This window comes from Carlito syrichta, unplaced genomic scaffold, assembly GCF_000164805.1.
Source record: "Carlito syrichta isolate Samal-C Ts95f unplaced genomic scaffold, Tarsius_syrichta-2.0.1 Scaffold309326, whole genome shotgun sequence".
In the NCBI taxonomy this organism is placed as follows: Eukaryota; Metazoa; Chordata; class Mammalia; order Primates; family Tarsiidae; genus Carlito; species Carlito syrichta.
In genome coordinates, this window is record NW_007253422.1 from 445,321 (window position 1) to 465,267 (window position 19,947).

General features: G+C 40.3%; 1 protein-coding gene across 1 annotated transcript in view; it reads left to right on the top strand.

Moving 5' to 3' along the window:
• CCDC30 (coiled-coil domain containing 30) overlaps positions 1 to 19,947 on the top strand; it is a gene marked incomplete at its 3' end in the record, with an annotated part of 169,763 nt that overhangs the window by 97,823 nt on the left and 51,993 nt on the right. The window contains exons 6-7 of the mRNA XM_021717144.1: positions 116 to 292; positions 12,853 to 13,062. Of these exons, the coding sequence (XP_021572819.1) occupies positions 116 to 292; positions 12,853 to 13,062 (387 nt within the window). The remainder of the gene's footprint in view (positions 1 to 115; positions 293 to 12,852; positions 13,063 to 19,947) is intronic.

Here is a 19,947-nt window from a genome sequence, read left to right on the forward strand (position 1 = left end):
ACGTTTACATGTGAATAATCACGTTCTGACAATTATGGTTCTAACAACTTGAACTCATATTTTACCAGTGTTCTTTCAAATTTTCCACATTTCTCTTTTTAAATGTTTGCTTTAGCAATCATCATTTGAGGAAAAACTAAAATATCAGCAGCAAGAAGTACAACAATGTCGCCAGAAATTGCACCGACTCCAGAATCTATGCAGCTCAGCTGAAAATGAGCTTCGATATGAGCGAGAAAAGAACTTGGACTTAAAGCAACACAATAGCTTGCTTCAGGAAGAAAACCTTAAGGTAATTCTTGTGGGCGCATCCTTTAATAAAGGGTCTCAGTAGGCCCTGGGAATAAACACATCAAAATTCCTCTCCTTGATAATTGGTGATAAGATCCACAAATGGCTGGACAAATGAGCTCTCTGGTAACTTCCTCCCTTAACTTTTTCCTTCTAAGTAAGGGCAGATCTCTGTTATTTCTCTGTTGCTGAAGGGATGTGTGTGCTTATCAACCTGTAAACAGAAGAAAGTTTCACGTTATACAGTCTTTTGAAATTATTCTCTAAAAATATTAACACTTACTAAGTTTCAGTGACCTAAGCCCTGCACAAGTTGTGTATCACCAGGCTGATTTATGTCTGATAGATGTGTTCATTAATATTCGTTCAATCAGATCTCAACTGCACCAACATTTATGGGAGGGCAAAGTTGTTCTTCCTAATGCAAATAGCATCAAAAAGTTAGGAAGACATCCCCCAAACATGCTTGTTTTAAAATAATCTATGACCGGGCGCAGTGGCTCAGCCTGTAATCCCAGCACTTTGGGAGGCCAAGGCCAGAGGATTGCTGAGACCAGGAGTTCGAGACCAGCCTGGGCAACTTGGTGAAACCTTGTCTCTACAATAGATCAAAAAATAAGTCGGGAGCCGGGCTCGGTGGCTCAGCCTGTAATCCCGCGCCTTTGGGAGGCTGAGGTGAGTGAATTGCCTGAGCCCGCGGGTTCGAGACCCGCCTGGGCAGTGAGACCTCATCTCTACAATAAATCAAAAAATCAGCTGGGTGTGGTGGCGCATGCCTGTAATTCCGGCTACTCGGAAGGCTGAGGTGGAAGGATCGCTGGAGCCCAGCAGGCCGAGGCTGCAGTGGCCGGGAGCGGCCACTGCACTCCAGTCTGGACGACAGAGTGAGACTCCAACTCAAAAAAAAACAAAAAAACAAAACAAAAAAAAATAAGCCGGGCATGGTAGCACATGCGTGTAGTTCCATCTCCTTGGAAGACTGACGTGGAAGGATTGCCTAAGCCCAGCAGATCGAGGCTGCAGTGGCCATGAGTGTGCCACTGCACTCCAGCCTGGGTAACAGAGTAAGACTTCAACTCAAAAAAAAAAGAGAAAATCTATGTAGAACTGCCATACACAGATTCATCTACAATTTATGAACCACATAAATGTTCAAAATGAGCCACCATATAAAATAGTGCTTCCTTTTTAAGTATGGTTCAGTTCTGTAAATATATATTAAGGACTTAGTTTCTATAAGCCTCTATTGAAAGTTCTGAAATTCAACATTCAATAAATATTGAGTATCATTCATATGCTAGACAAGCAATCTTGTAGACACTGAGTGTTTAATGATAGGTAAAACAAACAATCTTTATCACCATGGTGTAGGGGTCAGCAAACTTTGGCCTGTGAGTCAAATTCTGTCTGCCTCCTATTTTTGTAAGTAAAGTTTTATTGGCAGCCATACCTGTTTGTTTACATATTATGGCTGCTTTTGCACTACAATAACAGATTAGAGTACTTGTGATGAGACCATATGACCAACAAAGTCTAAAATATTTACTACCTGACCCTTATTGACAAAAGTTTACCTATCCCTAATCTAGAGGATCAAGTGGATCTTACTTGAAAAGTAACAAAAGTGAGAGTGGGCTCAGTGGCTCAGCCTGGGCAACAGAGTGAGACTCCGACTCAAAAAAAAAAAAGAAAAGAAAAGTAACAAAAATGAATAGCACAAGTGCCTACTTTTCTAGAGCTTGTAGTCTAGTAGGGGAGATAGAGAGGAAAACAAATATTCCTTTATCTCAAACTTCAAGGAAGCTCTTCTGGGAAGTTCTAGTATTCCAAAGCTTATTTGAATAAAATTCCTCCCTATCCTCACCCTTCATGAGTTTTAAAATATTGATCATGTCCCCTAAAGCCTTTGTAGTTTTTAATTAAATTCCAAATATTTATATTTCTTCATAAGTTAGCCATTTACTTTTCCCTTCAAACACCTTTTTTAGATCATTTTAACTTTCCAACTCTGAACATATTCTAGCAGTACTTCATCTTTCTTAAGGTACAATGACCAGAACTACACAGACAATGATGCCTTACCTGTGATTGGCACCCTGTAAATATCTGTTGCATAAATGAACAGTAATGGATAAATGATAGATAGCTTCACAAAAAAGAGTCTTTTTAAAAATCCTATATTAAATTCCCTCCATTGTTAGATAAATATTGCCTATTTCAGTATTGAGACATCAGCCTCTTGACCATTCCTTAGACCAGGCAGCTAATGTTAGTCATACACGATAAGTATCTTTTATTAACAGTTTGTTCACCTTATCTCTTGTAAACCTCCCAAAACCCTGAAGGGTCAGCATTTTATAGATGAAGAAACTGTTCAAGGTTGCAAAGTTAACAAATTGTGGAGTCAGCATTTAAACCCAAGTCTGTTTCTCTCTTTTCTGTGTAGATTTGTCTTTCTGTATTATACCTATCCTCAATTTGGGGTTATTTTGGAACTCCATCTTTGGAAACTTAGGGCTCACTTTTAAAAATCCACTCAGAAGCTGGCTCGGTGGCTCAGCCTGTAATCCCGCGCCTTTGGGAGGCTGAGGTGAGTGGATTGCCTGAGCCCGCGGGTTCAAGACCCACCTGGGTGGCGAGACCTCATCTCTACAATAAATCAAAAAAAATCAGCCAGGCGTGGTAGCGCACGCCTGTAATTCCAGCTACTTGGAAGGCTGAGGCGGAAGGATCACCGAAGCCCAGCAGATCGAGTCTGCGGTGGCCGGAAGCAACCACTGCACTCCAGTCTGGGTGACAGAGACTCCAACTCAAAAAAAAAAAAAAATCCACTCAGAAATTATCAAATTCTGGATCTCTAATGTTAAGCATACTTATGTGACTAATTAAGAAAACAAAATATTAATTTATTGCTTTTAAACCATTTTATTGTGGAATATAATACTCAGAAAGTACATAAGACATAAATATACAGTTAAACTAGTTGTTGCAAAGTAAATATTCATGTAAACACCACCTAGGACAAGAAGTAAAACAATGCCAGTACACCAATGACCCCTACATCATAATCCCATCACTTTCTCACTTCAGCAGTAACCACTAACTGATAACTCTCACTTTATTTTATAATTTTGCCACCTAGGTATGAATCCCACACAACATAGTTCAGTTTGCCTATTTTTCATATTTTACAAATATAATCAATAAGTATGTATACCTTGTGTCTGTCTTCTTATGATCAACTTTGTTTGCAAGATTCATCATGTTGTAGTATATAGCCATTCTTTGCAGTATAGTATTCCATTGTAAGAAAATGCTATAATTTGTTTATTTTTTTCTATGGTTTGTGGACATTTTGCACGTTTCTAGTTAGGGGATGTTAAAAGAATGTTATAGGCTCACAGAGCTTCAGGCTGAGAGCTGCTCTGCCACCACCAATACCAAGACACTGGATTAGATCAATCCTCTTCTTGCTTGACTGTCCCAACCTAAAGCTGAAGACTGTCCCACCCTAAAGCTGATGCACAGGTCATTGGCCATAACAGCGTTTACTCCACTATTGTCTCATTTCATCAATTACCAGCATCACGAAAACGCTAAGTGTTGGCTCTATGACTGATGATCTCATGCCTCAGAGGCTGTTAGCCTTCTTAGCCTATGAAGTAAATGAACAATATATTATGAAAGGGCTCGTACCCCCTCTGTGTACAATGAGAGTTTAGGTTTCACAACCTTGGACCAATTCAATACACCAAATATTCTAACACTTGATTTCTTCTTTTGTTTTTAATTTGTTTCTTCTTATCTATTCAATGGATTGGCTGTCTTACTGAGTTTTTTCATGGCACGATTGTTCTTGAAAAATGAAAGTTCTAGCCTTTTTCATAGGTTAGAGTGCCTTTTGAGAAGAAATCAACAGTTAGTAGATTTTGTTCCTGTGAATGAATTTTCAAAAGCTGCACCAATCTTCCAAAATAAAATGAGAATTTTTTTTTAATGAGAGAGAAGGTAAACCAGTTTTAAATGGCAGAGAAAGCTGAGCACAGTGGCTCACACCTGCAGTCCCAGCACTTTGGGAGGCTGAGGTGGGAGGATCACTTGAGGTCAAGAGTTGGAGAGAAGCCTAGACTACAAAATGAGACCTTGTCTCTACAAAAAAGTCAAAAAAATAAAAATAAAGTGGCAGGGACAAAAAGGGAGTTTTTCACTAGAAAAATATGAGGCTTACTAAAACTTTATTGAAAATTTCTTTTTGGTCATATCTATTAGATAGCTCATTAAATTTTTTTCCTATTGACCTACAATGACCCATCATGATATCAAGGTATTTTGCTCTTAGAGTTTAATTTCTTCATTTCTACACATATTCATTTCTATTCTGTTTAATAAAGTGTTTGATCATTTTTACATGACTATTAACATTTTTGGAAATGGTATTTCTGGCCTTGAGGAATTAATGCAAAAGGAGGAAGTGAGATTTCATAAAGTGAGCACTCTGGACACTTGAACAGCTGTTACAAAGGCGCTAAGTCTCCTTCCTAAACATTGAGTTACAAGAATGCAGCCAAGTAACGCTTCTACTTTTTTTTTTTTTTTGAGTTGGAGTGTCACTCCTGTTGCCCAGGCTAGAGTGTAGTGGCACGCTCATGGCCACCGCAGACCTTCTGAACTCATGCAGTCCTTCCGCCTCAGTCTTCCAAGTAGCTGAAACTACAGTTGCACGCCACCACGCCCAGCTAGTTTTTGTGATTTATTGTAGAGTCAAGGTCTAACCAAGTTGCCCAGGCTGGTCTCAAAACCCCGGACTCAGGCAATCCTCTCGCCTCAGCCTCCCAAAGTGCTGGGATTACAGGCTGAGCCACCGTGCTCAGCCATGTTTCCACTTTTTAAAGAATGCTGGTATGAACATTCATGCATATGTTCCCTAATGTCCATAAGTATGCATTTCTCTAGGAAGAGAGTGGGAATGGAATTATTGTATCATCAGATATGTATTACTTCAATTCTTTTCTAAAAGTTTATACTTCCTCCAGCAGTGTATGAAGGTTTCCATTGCTCTGCATAGTCACAAACTCTTGATACTGCCAGACTTTAAAATTTTTGCTAATCTATTATACATGTATAGTAATAGTTCCTTGTGGTTTTAATGTGCACTTCCCTGTTTGCAAATGAGGTTGAACGTTTTTTTTATACATTTATTTGTCATTTGCATTTCTAATTTGTGAAGTACTTATTCAAGATTTTGTTCACATTTCTTTGGGGTTTTAGTCATTTTAATTTTTCATTATTTCATACAAGTTCCTGGTATCTGAGCCTTTTATCAGGTATGTATTTAAAACATCTACTCTGTGGCTTGCATTGTTTATATATCTTTTGAAGAATCAGTTTTTAATTTTGAGTTAACCACTGTTTTCCTTTATAATTAGTGATTTTGGGGTCTGATTTAATAAATCTTTGACCACATTGAAGTAATAAATATATTCTTCTATATTATCCTCTAAGAGCTTTTTTTTCAAATTCTGGTCTTAAATATACTGAAATTGATTTTTGTATATGGTGTGAGATGGGTGTCCACTGGTTTTTTTTCTGTAGGGACACCCAAATTTTCTGGAAAGGATACCCCTTCCCCATTTGTCCTTATTGTCATCTGGATCATAAAAATGTTGGTCTATATGTAGTATGTTTCTAAGCTCTTGATTCAGCTCCATTGTTCTATTTATTCTTGAGCCAGTACCATGCTATATTGATTACTTTAGCTTTATATAAATATTAATATATGACAGAGAAGATCTCTTCACCTTGTTCTTCTTTTCCAGGATATCTTGGCTATTCTTGACCTTTTGAATTCCTGTATAAACTGAATTTTTGTTTTAATTGGAGTCTCACTCTGTCACCCCAGATTGGAGTATAGTGGCACAATCATGGTTCATCACAGCCTCTAACTCCTGGGCTCAGGTTATCCTCCCACCTCAGCATCCCAAGTAGCTAGGCACACTCTACCACACCCAACTAATTTTTTTAGTTTTTGTAGAAACAAAGTCTCACTATGTTGCCTAGGCTGGTCTTCAATTCCTGGGCTCAAGCAATGCTCCCATATTGGCCTCTCTGAGTGCTGGGATTATAGGCATGAGCCACTGTGCCTGGGCTGAATTCCTACATAAATTTTATAATCAGTTTGTCAAGCTATACACACATACCCACATGATCTGACACATACTTATATACAACCTTTGCGGATTCTAGTTTGGGCAGAATTTAAATCTTTACAGTATTGAATTCACTAATTTATGAAAAGTGTTGTGTGGGGGTTTTTAGGGCTTTAATTTCTCCCAATATTCTAATTTCCTTACATATCTTTAGTTTTTCTAGGTACTGATATTTTTATGCTGTTATAACTGGTAACTTTTTTAAAATTTTATTTTCTAACTATTTGCCAATATATAAAAATGCAATTAATCCTTTTCTAATAAAAACTTTGCCATACTTTTTTATTCTTATAATTTATATATAAACCTGTATATGGTTTTGGATTTTCTATGCAAGCAATCATATTGTCTGAGAATAAAGATAATTTCATGTGTTCCATGTGTTCTCTTACAAATGTTAAACCTGTCATTCTTTTTTCTTGTTCTGTGTACTGACTAGCACAGGACTGAATAGAACTGGTGATAGTGGGCATCTTTTTTTCATTCCCAATCAAAAAGGAAAAGCTCTCACATTTCACCATTTAGTATGCTTATATAGACTTTTAAAAAAATAAATATTCTTTATCACATTATGGAAATTGCCTCCTGGTGTCAGTTTGCTCAATAATTTATGATAAATACATGTTGAATTTCATCAAATGCTTTTTCTGAATATTTTGATAAGATTTTTTTAAAATTGTAATTTGTTAATATACTGAATCACACTGACTAATTTTCTTTCTTCCTTTCATTTTCTTTCTTTCTCTTGAGACAGGTTTCACTCTGTTGCCCAAACTAGAGTGCAGTGGCACAATCATGGCTCATTGCAACCTCAAACTCCTGGGCTCAAGTGATCCTCCTGTCTTAGCCTCCCAAGTAGCTGGGGTTGGGACTACAGGCATACACCACCATGCTTGACTTGACTGATTTTCTAATGTTAACCCAACTTTGCATTCCTAGGATAAACCCAACTTCACCATAAACTATTGGATTTGGCTTGCTAATATTTCTTTGGGATTTTCGCATCTTTGTTTATGAGTGAGACTGGGCTGTCATTTTCCTTTCTTATAATGCTCTTTTCAGATTTTTGGTATCAAGATTATCCTAGTCTTCTAAAATAAGATAGGTGGTCAGGCAGGTGGCTCAAGCCGCAATCCCAGCACTTTGGGAGTCCAAGGTGAGGAGATTGCCTGAGCCCACAGGTTCAAGAGCAGCCTGGGCAACTTGGAAAGACCTCATCTCTACAATAAATCAAAAAATTAGCTGGGCATGGTAGCTTGCATCTGTAGTTCCAGCTACTTGGAAGGCTGAGGCAGAAGGATCACTTGAGCCCAGTGGGTTGATGCTGGGGTAGCCATGAGCATGCCATTGCACTTCCACCTGGATGAGAGTGAAACTCTGACTCAAAAATAAAATAAAATAGATAGTGTACCCTCTTTTTCCATTCTCTGGAAGAGTTTGTATAAAATTATAATGATTTCTTAAATTATTATAAGAACTCATTACTGAAGCCTTCTGATTCTAGAGTTTTGTTTTGAGAAGGCTTTCAATTGCTGGTTCTATCTCTTTAATAGTTATAAGAAATCAAGTTCTTTTTATTTCCTGTATCAACTTTGTATTTTTATTTTTCTGGAAAATTTTCCATTTTATTTAAACCTCTAAAAATATTATAGAAATAGCTGAACACGGTGGTTCACACCTGTAATTTCAGCACTTTGGGAGGCAGAGATGAGAGGATTGCCTGAGTTGAAAGGATCGCCTGAGCCCAGCAGGTCGAGGCTGCCGTGGCCGAGTGTGCCACTACACTCCAGCCTAGGCAACAGTGAGACTCTGACTCAAAAAAAAAAATTAGCCAGGCATAGTGGCGCATGCCTGTAGTTCCAGCTACTTGGAAGGCTGAGGTGGAAGGATTACCTGAGCCCAGCAGGCCGAGGCTGCGGTGGCTGTGAGCGTGCCACTGCCCTCCAGCCTAGGCAATAGAATGAGACTCCAACTCAAAAAAAGAAAATTACAGAAATGTATTCATCATATTTTCTTTTAAAAAAGATATGGTGGCTGGCACGGTGGCCCACTCTTATAATCCCAGCACTTTGGGAGGCAGAGGCGAGAGCATTGCCTCAGTCTAGGGATTTAAGACCAGCCTGGGCAACTTGGCGAGACCTTGTTTCGACAATAAATCAAAAAATTAGCTTAGCATGGTGGCGTGCGCCTGTGGTTTCAGCTACTTGGAAGGCTGAGGTAGAAGGATTGCCTAATCCCAACAGGTAAAGGCTGTGAGCGTGCCACTGCACTCCAGCCGGGTGACAGAGTGAGACTCCAAATCAAAAAAAAAAAAAATCTTACTTTTATTATATGTTACCTGTGCATTGTTGCTTTTTCCTTAACTAGAAGTTTATTCATTTTACTAGACTTTCCAAAGAACCAAATTTTAACTCTATTGATCCACTCCATTGTATTCTTTTTAGAGAATTAGATACCTGTATTTCTTTCACATTTTGTTTATTTATTTATTTAGATTTTTTGTAGAGACAAGTTCTGGCGATGTTGCTCAGGCTGGCCTCAAGGAATCCTCCTGCCTCAGCCTCCCAAAGGCTGGGTTTACAGACATGAGCTACCACATTCAACTGTCTTTCATAATTGGAGTCAATATATTTTGGAGTACCAGATTCAAATCAGAAAATCTGTATTCAGACCTTGGCTCTATCATTTGCCAACTCTAAAAGACTCCGGTTTTTTCATCTCTAAAATGGTGTAAAATACTAATCCCAGTCACTTTATAAATGAGAAAGCCCGACAAATGTTAAATGTTAATATTACTGTATGTCTCAGTTCTGTATTTCAAATACAGTAGATATTCTATCATTGTTCTTAAATAAAACAGTTAACTTTTGTTAGGTGTTTCCTGTGAGTCTGGCTCTATGCTTGATGTTTTTATTGCTTTGTCTTATTTAATGCAGCCTCTCCATTATCCTGTGAGATAAGTCATTATTTTCTTATAAGACAGATGAATAAACTGGTGTTCAAAAAGACTGAACCCTATTAATTTTCAGATTCACTTGATATAATCCAGAAGTTACAGATGGCGGACATTATAGTTGTAATCCCCATTCATTCAACTGAAAAACTTTGAGACCAGATAATTCTGTTTTCCATGAGGACAAAGTAAATTCTCTCTCACCAGTTTTGTCTGCGAGCCGTCCTTGCCTAGTATATACACTCGTCAGGTACTCATATCCCTTAGAATGTCATTCATTTACTTGTTCAGTAAATAACGATTAATCACCTACTCTCTGACACTTTGATAGACCTCAGGCATTGAGAAGTGAATAAGAAATGTAGTCTCTGCTTTGGGAATTTAAAGTGGGGAAGAAGGTTGATAAAGAAGTAGGTACATGCATGCTTAATTATAAGTTGTGATAAGTTTGGTGAAGGAAATAAATGTGGTGTAGGGATATTATGAGTAAGACGATCTCTTCAGATTAAATAATCATGGAAATTTCCCCCTGCAAAATGACATTTAAGCTGAGCCCTGAAAAACAGGCAGGCCACCATGCAAGGAGGAGGGAAAAGGGAAAGCATTCCTGGCAGAGGGAAGTATGGGAAGAGTTGGTGTGTTAGAAACTCTAAATAGAAATCAGCATGTCAGGAGTCCAATGGGAGACGGGGAGATAATAAAGTGATTTTAAAGAGGTAGGCAAGGGCCAGATCATACAAGGAAAAGCAAACTGTGCAAAGTTGGAGTGAAGGACCACTGAAAGGGTTTAAGCAGGGGAGAGTCTAGTAGTTCAATTTGTGTTTTTGGGGGGTTTTTTTTGAGTCGAAGTCTCAATCTGTTACCCAGACTGGACTGCAGTGGCACACTCACAGTCACCATAGTCTCAACCTGCTAGGCTTGGGCAATCCTTCCGCTTCAGGCTTCCTAGTAGCTGGAACTACAGGCGGGTGCCACCGGCTAATTTCTTTGATTTATTGTAGAGACGAGGTCTCGCCAAGTTGTCTAGGCTGGTCTTGAATCCCTGGACTCAGGCAGTCCTCTCGCCTCAGCCTCCCAAAGTGCTGATATTACAGGCTTGAGCTACTGTGCCCTGCCCAACTTGTGTTTTTCTTTTTTGTTTTTTGGGGGGTTTTTTTGAGTTGAAGTCTCACTCTGTCACCCAGACTGGACTACAGTGGCACACTCACGGCCACCTAGCCTCGACCTGCTGGGCTCCGGTGATCCTCCTGCCTCAGCCTTCTAAGTAGCCGGAACTACAGGTGGGCACTACCGCACATGGCTAATTTTTGACTTATTGTAGAGACGAGGTCTTGCCAAGTTGCCTGGATGGGTCCCGAACCCGCGGGCTCAGGCAATCCACTGGCCTCGGCCTCCCAAAGTGCTGGGATTACAGGCTGAGCCACCAAGCCCAGCCCAATTTGTGTTTTGTTGTTGTTGTTGTTGTTTTGGGAGGGGTTTTTTTGAGTTGGAGTCTCACTCTGTCGCCCAGACTGGAGTGCAGTGGCCGCTTCCGGCCACCGCAGCCTCGACCTGCTGGGCTCCGGCGATCCTTCCGCCTCAGCCTTCCAAGTAGCCAGAATTACAGGCATGCGCTACCACGCCCGGCTAATTTTTTTGATTTATTGTAGAGATGAGGTCTCGCCGCTCAGGCAGGTCTTGAACCTGCGGGCTCAGGCAATCCATTCACCTCAGCCTCCCAAAGGCGCAGGATTAAAGGCTGAGCCCGGCTGCAACTTGTGTTTTTAAAAGAAGACTTTGACTGCAGCATAGAGAATAGATTAGAAAGTAGCAAAAAATGAAAGTGGCAGGACAAATGCAGAGGCTATTGCTATCGTCCAGACTAGAGATGGTGATGTAGACGAGGGTGGTGGTTAAAATGACACAAATTGATTGATGCAAGATATGCTGTGGGTGTAAAGTGACAGCATGTGCTAAATAGAATTGGCTCGTGAAGGAAAAGGAAGACTCAAGGATGACTCAGATTACTAGCCTGGCAGAAGGTTGGATGGTAGCATTATTTACTGACATCGGGAAGACAGAGAGAGAAAAGGACTTTGGAGATAAGGGCAGAATCAAGGATTTTCATTTTGGCAGTTGTTGGCATAAAAATGGCATTTCAAATCATAGCGATAACCCTAGGGAGAGACTCATCCACTCTCTAGACCTGGAGGAGTCCAATAATATTTATGTATGGCCAGGCTCAGTGGCTCAGTTTGTAATCCCAGCACTTTGGGAGCCTGAGGCAAGTGGATTGCCTGAGCCTGTGAGTTTGAGACCAGTCCAGACAACTTGGCAAGACCTCGTCTCAACAGTTTAAAAAAAAAAAATTATGTATGTACTTATTTTGAGTGAGAGTCTCACTCTGTCTCCCATGGCCATCACAGCCTCAACCTGCTGAGCTCAGGTGATTCTTCTGCCTCAGCTTTCCAAGTATCTGGAACTATAGGTACACACCACAACACCCAGGTAATTTTTTTTTTTTTTTTTGAGTTGGAGTCTCACTCTGTCGCCCTGACTGGAGTGCAGTGCCGCTCCCGGCCACCGTGGCCTTGACCTGCTGGGCTCCGGCGATCCTTCCGCCTCAGCCTTCCGATTAGCCGGAATTACAGGCGTGCGCTACCACGCCCAGCTGATTTTTTGATTTATTGTGGAGATGAGGTCTCGCCTGCCCAGGCGGGTCTCGAACCCGCGGGCTCAGGCAATCCACTCACCTCAGCCTCCCAGAGGCGCGGGATTACAGGCTGAGCCACCGAGCCCGGCTTTTTGTTTATTGTAGAGACGAGGTCTTGCCATGTTGCCCAGGCTGATCTCAAACTCCTGAGCTCAGGCAGTCCCCTTGCCTCGGCCTTCCAAATCGCTGGGATCACAGGCATGAGCCACCATACCTGGCGAGTCCAGTAGTATTAAGAGGTTGGGTAGCACTGGAAGAGTTTACAAAGGAGACCATGAAAGAATAACCCCAGAGTTTGGTATCAGAGATGCCAAGAGAAGAGGACTTTCTGAGATGGAGTGAATGTTCCTGAGAGGTCAGTGTTCATTGGATTTATTTTGGCACTGGAGAGGTCAGTTACTGCCATTGGCAAAGACAGTTTCATTTGAGTAGTGGAGATGAAAGCCAGCCTGGGGTAGATTGAAGGATGGAAAATGTTTACACCATGCATGCCTAGAGATTCCTAAGAAAATTCCTTTATCTAGCATCCATCTGGCCAGATAAACTTTAACAAACCTCACTAACACACAGAAGTTCCAGAGAGGTAACCAGTCATGTAATACTGGTATTTACTAGCTTCTGGGAGACTGCACTTCTTTGAAAGCTGCTTACTCTAGCTCACACTCATTCTGTGCTTAGTTTTATTACTGTTATTTATTCTCCACCTTTAGCTAAAAATTGAGCTAAAGCAGGCCCAGCAGAAGTTATTAGACAGTGCAAAGATGTGCTCTTCACTCACGGCAGAGTGGAAGCACTGTCAGCAGAAAATCAAGGAACTGGAGCTGGAAGTACTTGAACAGACTCAGAGCATTAAATCACAGAACAACCTACAGGAAAAGCTGGCTCAGGAGAAATCTAAAGTTGCTGATGCAGAAGAAAAGGTAATTATTCTCACACTTAATTAATAGCATGTACTGAATACCCCTACTGAAACCCTGTTTCCCTGAGGATTTTAAGAAATAGATATGATACAATTCTAAGGTTTTTTTCTTTGCTCATCCCATGTTTTCTTCTCTTTTGATTTCACTTGCTCCAGCAATTCCAGTAAATCTTGTATGTTTTTTTAAAACTGCATGAACTTAAAAAGGTAAGTTTTATTAAAGCTATAACATGAACTTGAATCAACTGAGCTCATATTACTTTTGTTTTATATTTTCTAATTGGAGAGGACTTCTCCTCCTCTCATTTGGATTGACTGTTTTTATAATTTTTGTTTGTTTTATTTTTTAATTGACAGATAGTAATTGCACATGTCCAAGGAGTACATAGTGATATTTTAATACACATGCTGTACGGTGATCAGATCAGGATAATTAGCACATTTATCATATCAAAATATCATTTTTATTTTGTAAGTTTGTAAAGGGATTTTCTATGAATGAACCATTTTGAAATATTACCCTTGCATTTTAGATTGCCTAACACCAAGTGGCAGTAGTATATAACAGTGACACATTTGGATCTGCAGGTTTGTCTGAAAATACAGTTAAGTCCCCTACATACAAGCGAGTTCCGTTCCAAGAACATGTTCATAAGTCCAACAAAGTTAGCCTAGGTACCCAACTAGCACAATCATCTATATAGTACTATACTGTAATGTTTTTAACACCTTTCACACAAATAATACATAGAAAACAAACACAAAAAAATGAAACATTTTTAATCTACAGTACAGTACTTGAAAAGTACGGTAGTACGGTACAACAGCTGGCATACAGAGACTGGCATCTAGTGAACAGGCAAGAAGAGTTACCGACTAGAGGAGTGAGAGGAGGTGGGAGATGGCAGAGATGAAGGATCATCAGCAACAGGAGATGGAGGGCAAGCTGCAATGTCACTCATGCCTGACGTGGATAGCACAGGACTGGATTCAATTCTGTCTACCCTCTTGAAAAACATGATTCGGTGATGTCTGGGTAGTAGCTCTTTTTATCCCATCATAGATGATATGGTAGCACTGCATTCTGAATGACTGCTACAACTTTCATGTACCATTCTACATTTGAATCCTGTGCTTCCTCAAACAAAGAAAATTCCCAGACCATTTCCTGAGTCATGAATCTCTTTGGTTCTTCAGTTACTTCTTCCTCTTGTGTCTCTTCATCCTTTCTCTGGGCCTCCAACTCCATCAGGTCTTCATTAGCAAGCTCCTCGCGTTATACAGCAAGGAGATCATTGAAGTCGTCCACTTGAAGGTCGAACTCCTGCTTCTCACTGAGGGTCACTACGTTGTTGAAGACCTCTTTGGACTTCTCATCCACCTTCTCAAATCCACAAAAATCGTGAACAAACTTCAGGCAAAGTTTTTTCCAAATCCCATTCATGGTGACAGCTGTGACCTCACACCAAGCATAGGCAATGTTTTTTATGGTCTTGTAGACGTTATAGTCCTTCTGAAATTGTTGCGGGATTGTTCCTGATTTGTCACTTGTCTTTACTGCCTGACGAAAAGTGTGACGTAAATAATGTTTCTTGAAAGTCACTGTAACTCCCTAGTCCATAGGTTAGATGAGCAATGTAGTATTTGGTGGCAGATGTACAACTTTGATGTTGTAATGAAAGTCGTCCATGAATGAGAGGGTGGGCACTGTTGAGCAGCAAAAGAATGTTGAATGTGGTGTCCTTCTCCAAGAAATATTTCTTTACCTCTGGGATAAAGTGGTGGAAAAAACAATCCTGGAAAATGGCCCGTGTAACCCAGGCTTTGGCGTTACTCTGCCACACAACAGCATAACAGGAAGAGAGCCCTTGGCTATGTTTTTAAGGGCTCTTGGGTTCTCTGAATGATAAACTAAGAGAGGCGTCAACCTCATATCGCTGGAAGCATTGCCACCAAACCACAAAATTTCCTGTCTTTTGCTGCTTTATAGCCTGACATCAACTTTTCCTCCTTACTAACGTAACTTTAGTCTGGCATCCTCTTCCAGTGCAGTCCTGTCCACATTTAAAACCTACTTGGGTAAATACACACCTTCATCAATAATTTCTCAAAGTGTTTCAGGAAATTCCCGGGATGTTATAGTATCTGCACTTGCTGTCTTGCCACTTACTTTTACCTTGGGAAGGCTGGCTCTAGCCTTGAACTGATGAAACCAGCCATGGCTGCCATTAAAATATATGCCCTCTGATTCTTCACTGTGTTCTTCTTCAGGTCTTCATAAAAGCTTTTAAGTTTCTCTTGAGTCAGTATTAAGCTGAGTGGGACTCAGTGCTAATGCTAATCCTGCATCCACACACTGAGAACTTTCTCCATCTCCTCTGTAACTTTTCCACACTTCTTCATGTTATTGTTGACATCATTGGCACAACAGACTTCACATGTTCCACGATCTTGTCCTTGTACTTTAGAATTGTACCAAGGTTCATGAACGATTCATGTTATAAGAACAAGCGACATCTCCCATCTTTTTGCCTTACTCCACACTCTCAGTTATTTTCACTTTTGTTTCTATCATTATCGCTTGGTGCTTCTTAGCAATTCAAGCTACATCACCACTGCTTTTACACTTGCTTCTGGACATCCTGGGCTTGAAATAAAGACACTGTACTATGGTACTCTATACATTACTGTACAGTAAAGTACACAAAAGCACAACCACCTGTAGAGGTTGCATACACATGACAATGTACACCAGACATGTGAACTAACTCATACAATTGGATATGCAAATACACATTTACAGCTTTGAAAGTTCGCAACTTGAAGGTTCATATGTAGGAGACTTACTGTATTATATCTTTAAAAAATCATTTCATCAACCCATATAAATGTAAAGCAAACATCAAAAGGTAGATGACAACAATCTGAATCAAACTAAAAAATCTAATATTGAGTTTTTTCAAACCAGCACAAAAGAGTTCATGCTTTATGATTCTAATTATATGAAGTTCAAGAAGAGATAAAACTAAGCTATGGATATAGAATAGTGGTTATCTTTGTGAGGGGTATTAACTGGTACAGGACTTGAGGAAATCTTCTGCAGTTCTGAAAGTATTATACTAGACATATGTATCAGGAGACAAGAATATAATTATGTTCATAGTAACATTGTTCCTATGATCTGTTGATGCTATAACTATTATACTACACATACATATCAGGAGATAGGAATACAATCATGTTTATAATAACATTGTTCCAAATAGCAGAAAACTAGAAACAACCCAAATGTCCCCAAAACAAGTTCAAATAAATAAATTATATATTTATTCAATAGCATTCAACAGTGAAAATGAGTAAACTACAGGTACATAACTGTAGTTCAATACAATAGTGAATTTTTTTCCAAAGCCACAAAAACCACAGTATGATTCCATTGCGTAAAAAGTCAGCTGGGAGCAATGGCTCAAGCCTGTAATCCCAGCACTTTGAGAAGCCAAGGCGAGAGGATTGCCTTTGCCCACAGGTTTGAGACCAGCCTGGGCAACATGGTGAGACCTCATCTCTACAATAAATTTTTAAAAAATTACCCAGGCATGGTAGGACATGCCTGTAGTTCTAGCTACTTGGAAGGCTGAGGCAGAAGGATTGCCGGAGCCCAGCAGGTCAATGCTGGAGTGGCCGTGAGCGTGCCACTGCACTCCAGCCTGGGTGACGGAATGAGACTCCAACTCAAAAAATAAAAATAAAAAGGTCAAAATAGTGCAAAATAAAAATGATCATATGGAAGTCAGGTGTGGTGGCTCATGCCTGTAATCCCAGCTACATGGGAGGCTGAGGCAGGAGAATCCCTTGAAGCCAGGAGTTTGAGACCAGCTTGGGCAACATAGCAAGACTCTGCCCCCCCCAAAAAATGTTTTTTTAATTAACTGGGCATGGAGGCAGGCACCTATAGTCCAAACTACTTGAGTGACTGAGGTCGGAGGATTACCTGGGCAATATAGAAAGACCCTGTCTCACAAAAAATAAAAAAATAAAGAAAATTATTGCATAGAGAGGTATACATTATTAAAAAGAAAAAGCACGGAAACGATTAACACAAAATTCAGGATATTGGTCTTCTCTAGTGGCAAGGGATGGAATATAATCAAAAAGGGTCACAGAATAGACTTCAGAAGTATTGGAAATATTCTCTTTTGTAAATTGTGTGGCAGGTTCAAAAGTTTAGCATGTATACTTGACAGAGAAGCCAGTGAGGTGATGCTTTTGTCTGTGAAATGAAGACTAAATATCTTTAAGTAAGAGCCAGGTGCAGTGGCTTACGCCTGTAATCCCAACACTTTGGGAGAAGGAGATGAGAGGATTGCCCGTCTAGGGGTTTGAGACCAATCTGGGGAATTTGGCAAGACTGTGTCTCCATAATAAGTTAAAAAATTAGCCAGGTGTGGTGGCGCACACCTGTGGTTCCAGCTACTTGGAGGGCTGAGGTAGAAGGATCACCTGAGCCCAGCAGGTCAAGGCTGCAGTGGAGGTGAGCATGCCACTGCACTCCAGCCTGCACAACAGTGAGATTCCAACTCCAAACAAACAAGCAAACAAATATCTTTAAGTAAGAATTCTCCCTGGGCAGAGCCAAATGGAGCAGCTCTAAGGAACCTGCGCTGGTCTCAGGTGACTGTCTACTGTCATTGCCCTGGAGTCATTCTGCATCTTCACCTCTCTCACGCTGTGTGGCTATGCAGGGGCCTAGAAGCCAGGGATTGGGATTGATACAGAAAGCCCTTCTGTTAGACAAGGGCCACCATTCACTGGCATTTGCTGAATGTTTGTGGGGAATGTGATGCCAGACCATTGTAAAGGTTGGGTCAGGATTACATTAGAGGGATAACAACTATCCTGCTGAAAACTAATCACACAACAAATGTTTATTGAGCACCTATTATGTACCAGGTTGAATTTAGGTGACTCAAGGATCTATAAAAGATAAGCAAACACATTTTAAAAGCAATTTATCCAACAACAAAAAAATAATACTTTAACATGTAAATTTAAAAATATATCTCTTTTTGAAATTCATAAGTCATTTTTATTAAGGAGTCTATTATTGTTGCTAGACAATATGCTAATAGGTACTTGATTTATAAGAGACTTCTTTGCTTTGAGGTGTTATTCATGAACTTAGCCACACTGTGGAGAAACCAGGTGCTCTCACACATTCCTATTGGAAGCATAGATTGGTCTAATAGCAGAAAAACAGACACGTACTAATAAACTTTGCCCTAGCAAATCCACGTTACATAATTTAATCTATGGACATTGGTGATAATAGTATTATTTATAATAGCAAAAGATTAGAATAAGCCTAAATGTTCATCAGTAAGGGGCTGGTTAAAGATATTATGGTATGTCCTTCCAGTGGACTGGTATGCAACTGTGAAAAAGACAGCAAGTCAATATGTGCATATGTTCCATGAAAGGGCCATATATAAAAAGTGACTCCCAAATGCAGGAGGAGCTGAGAAACCAAAGGAGGCAGATAAATCCAGTTTGTCAATTTGGGGTGATTTATTGAGGGAATTTACAGACAGAAGCATAGTCTCAGGCAGTCACAAGACAGATAGATCTCTGTACTATTACTTCCCAGATCCAGTGCTTATACACTGTAGGGAAGGGGAGTATGTGCTCCAGCAAGGCAATTCAAGGCAACTCTCCAGAATGGGCAAGAATACTGTATGCGTCATAGCCTGTAATTTGTGTAATAACATCAAGGTTGCTTGGCTCTAAAAGCAGGAGTACATATTCTTACCATAGGGACAGTAAATAAGGTAGAAATCAGAAGGCATTTACACAGGGCTGGGGCTAATCAGAAGTGAACATTGTGGATTAGCATCCAAGATAGAATCACACTCACGGCCACCCCAGCGTCAACCTGCTGGGCTCAGGTGATCTTTCTGCCTCAGCCTTCCAAGTAGCCAGAACTACAGGCACATGCCACCACACCCAACTAGTTTTTGTGATTTATTTAGAGAAAAGGTCTCACCAAGTTGCCCAGGCTGATCTCGAACCTCCAAGCTCAGGCAATCCTCTCACCTCGGTCTCCCAAAGTGCTGAGATTACAGGCTTACACTACTGTTCCTGGCCAGATACTCACTTTTAGCTCTACAGCATATAATATGGAAAAATCACCAAGTGTATTGCTATTTTAAAAAGCTATGTAATTATATATAGTATAGTAGGCTATCATATGTATAAAATTAGTGTATATAGGGGAGAACTATATGACATTTGTTTTTACACAAGGAAGGACCAAAAACCCAAAATTTATTTATTAAAAATTGTATATTTATTTTTTTCTTTCTTTGGTCAGAGTTTTTCTCTGTCACCCAGGCTGGAGTGCAGTGGCATGCTCACAGCCTTGATCTGCTGAGCTCAGGCAATCCTTCCACCTCAGCCTTCCAAGTAGTTGGAACTATAGGAGTTTACCACCACACCTAGCTAATTTCTTGATTTATTGTAGAGATGAGGTCTCGCCAAGTTACCCAGGCTGGTCTTGAATTCATGGGCTCACGCAGTCCTCTCACCTCCACCTTCCAAAGTGCTGGGATTACAAGCATGAGCCACCACACCTAGCTATTGTGTATTCTTACATGTTTAAACATCAGTCACATTTGATGCAATACCCCTAATGGAGACACTCTTTCCACTGCTCAAAACTATTTTGAACTTATCCATTTTGATGCCTTTTAGTTTTTCCACTGCTCAAAACAGTTTTGAAGCCGGGCTCGGTGGCTCAGCCTGTAATCCCATTCTTTGGGAAGCTGAGGTAAGTGGATTGTCTGAGCCCGCGGGTTCGAGACCCGCCTGGGCAACTTGGTGAGACCTCATC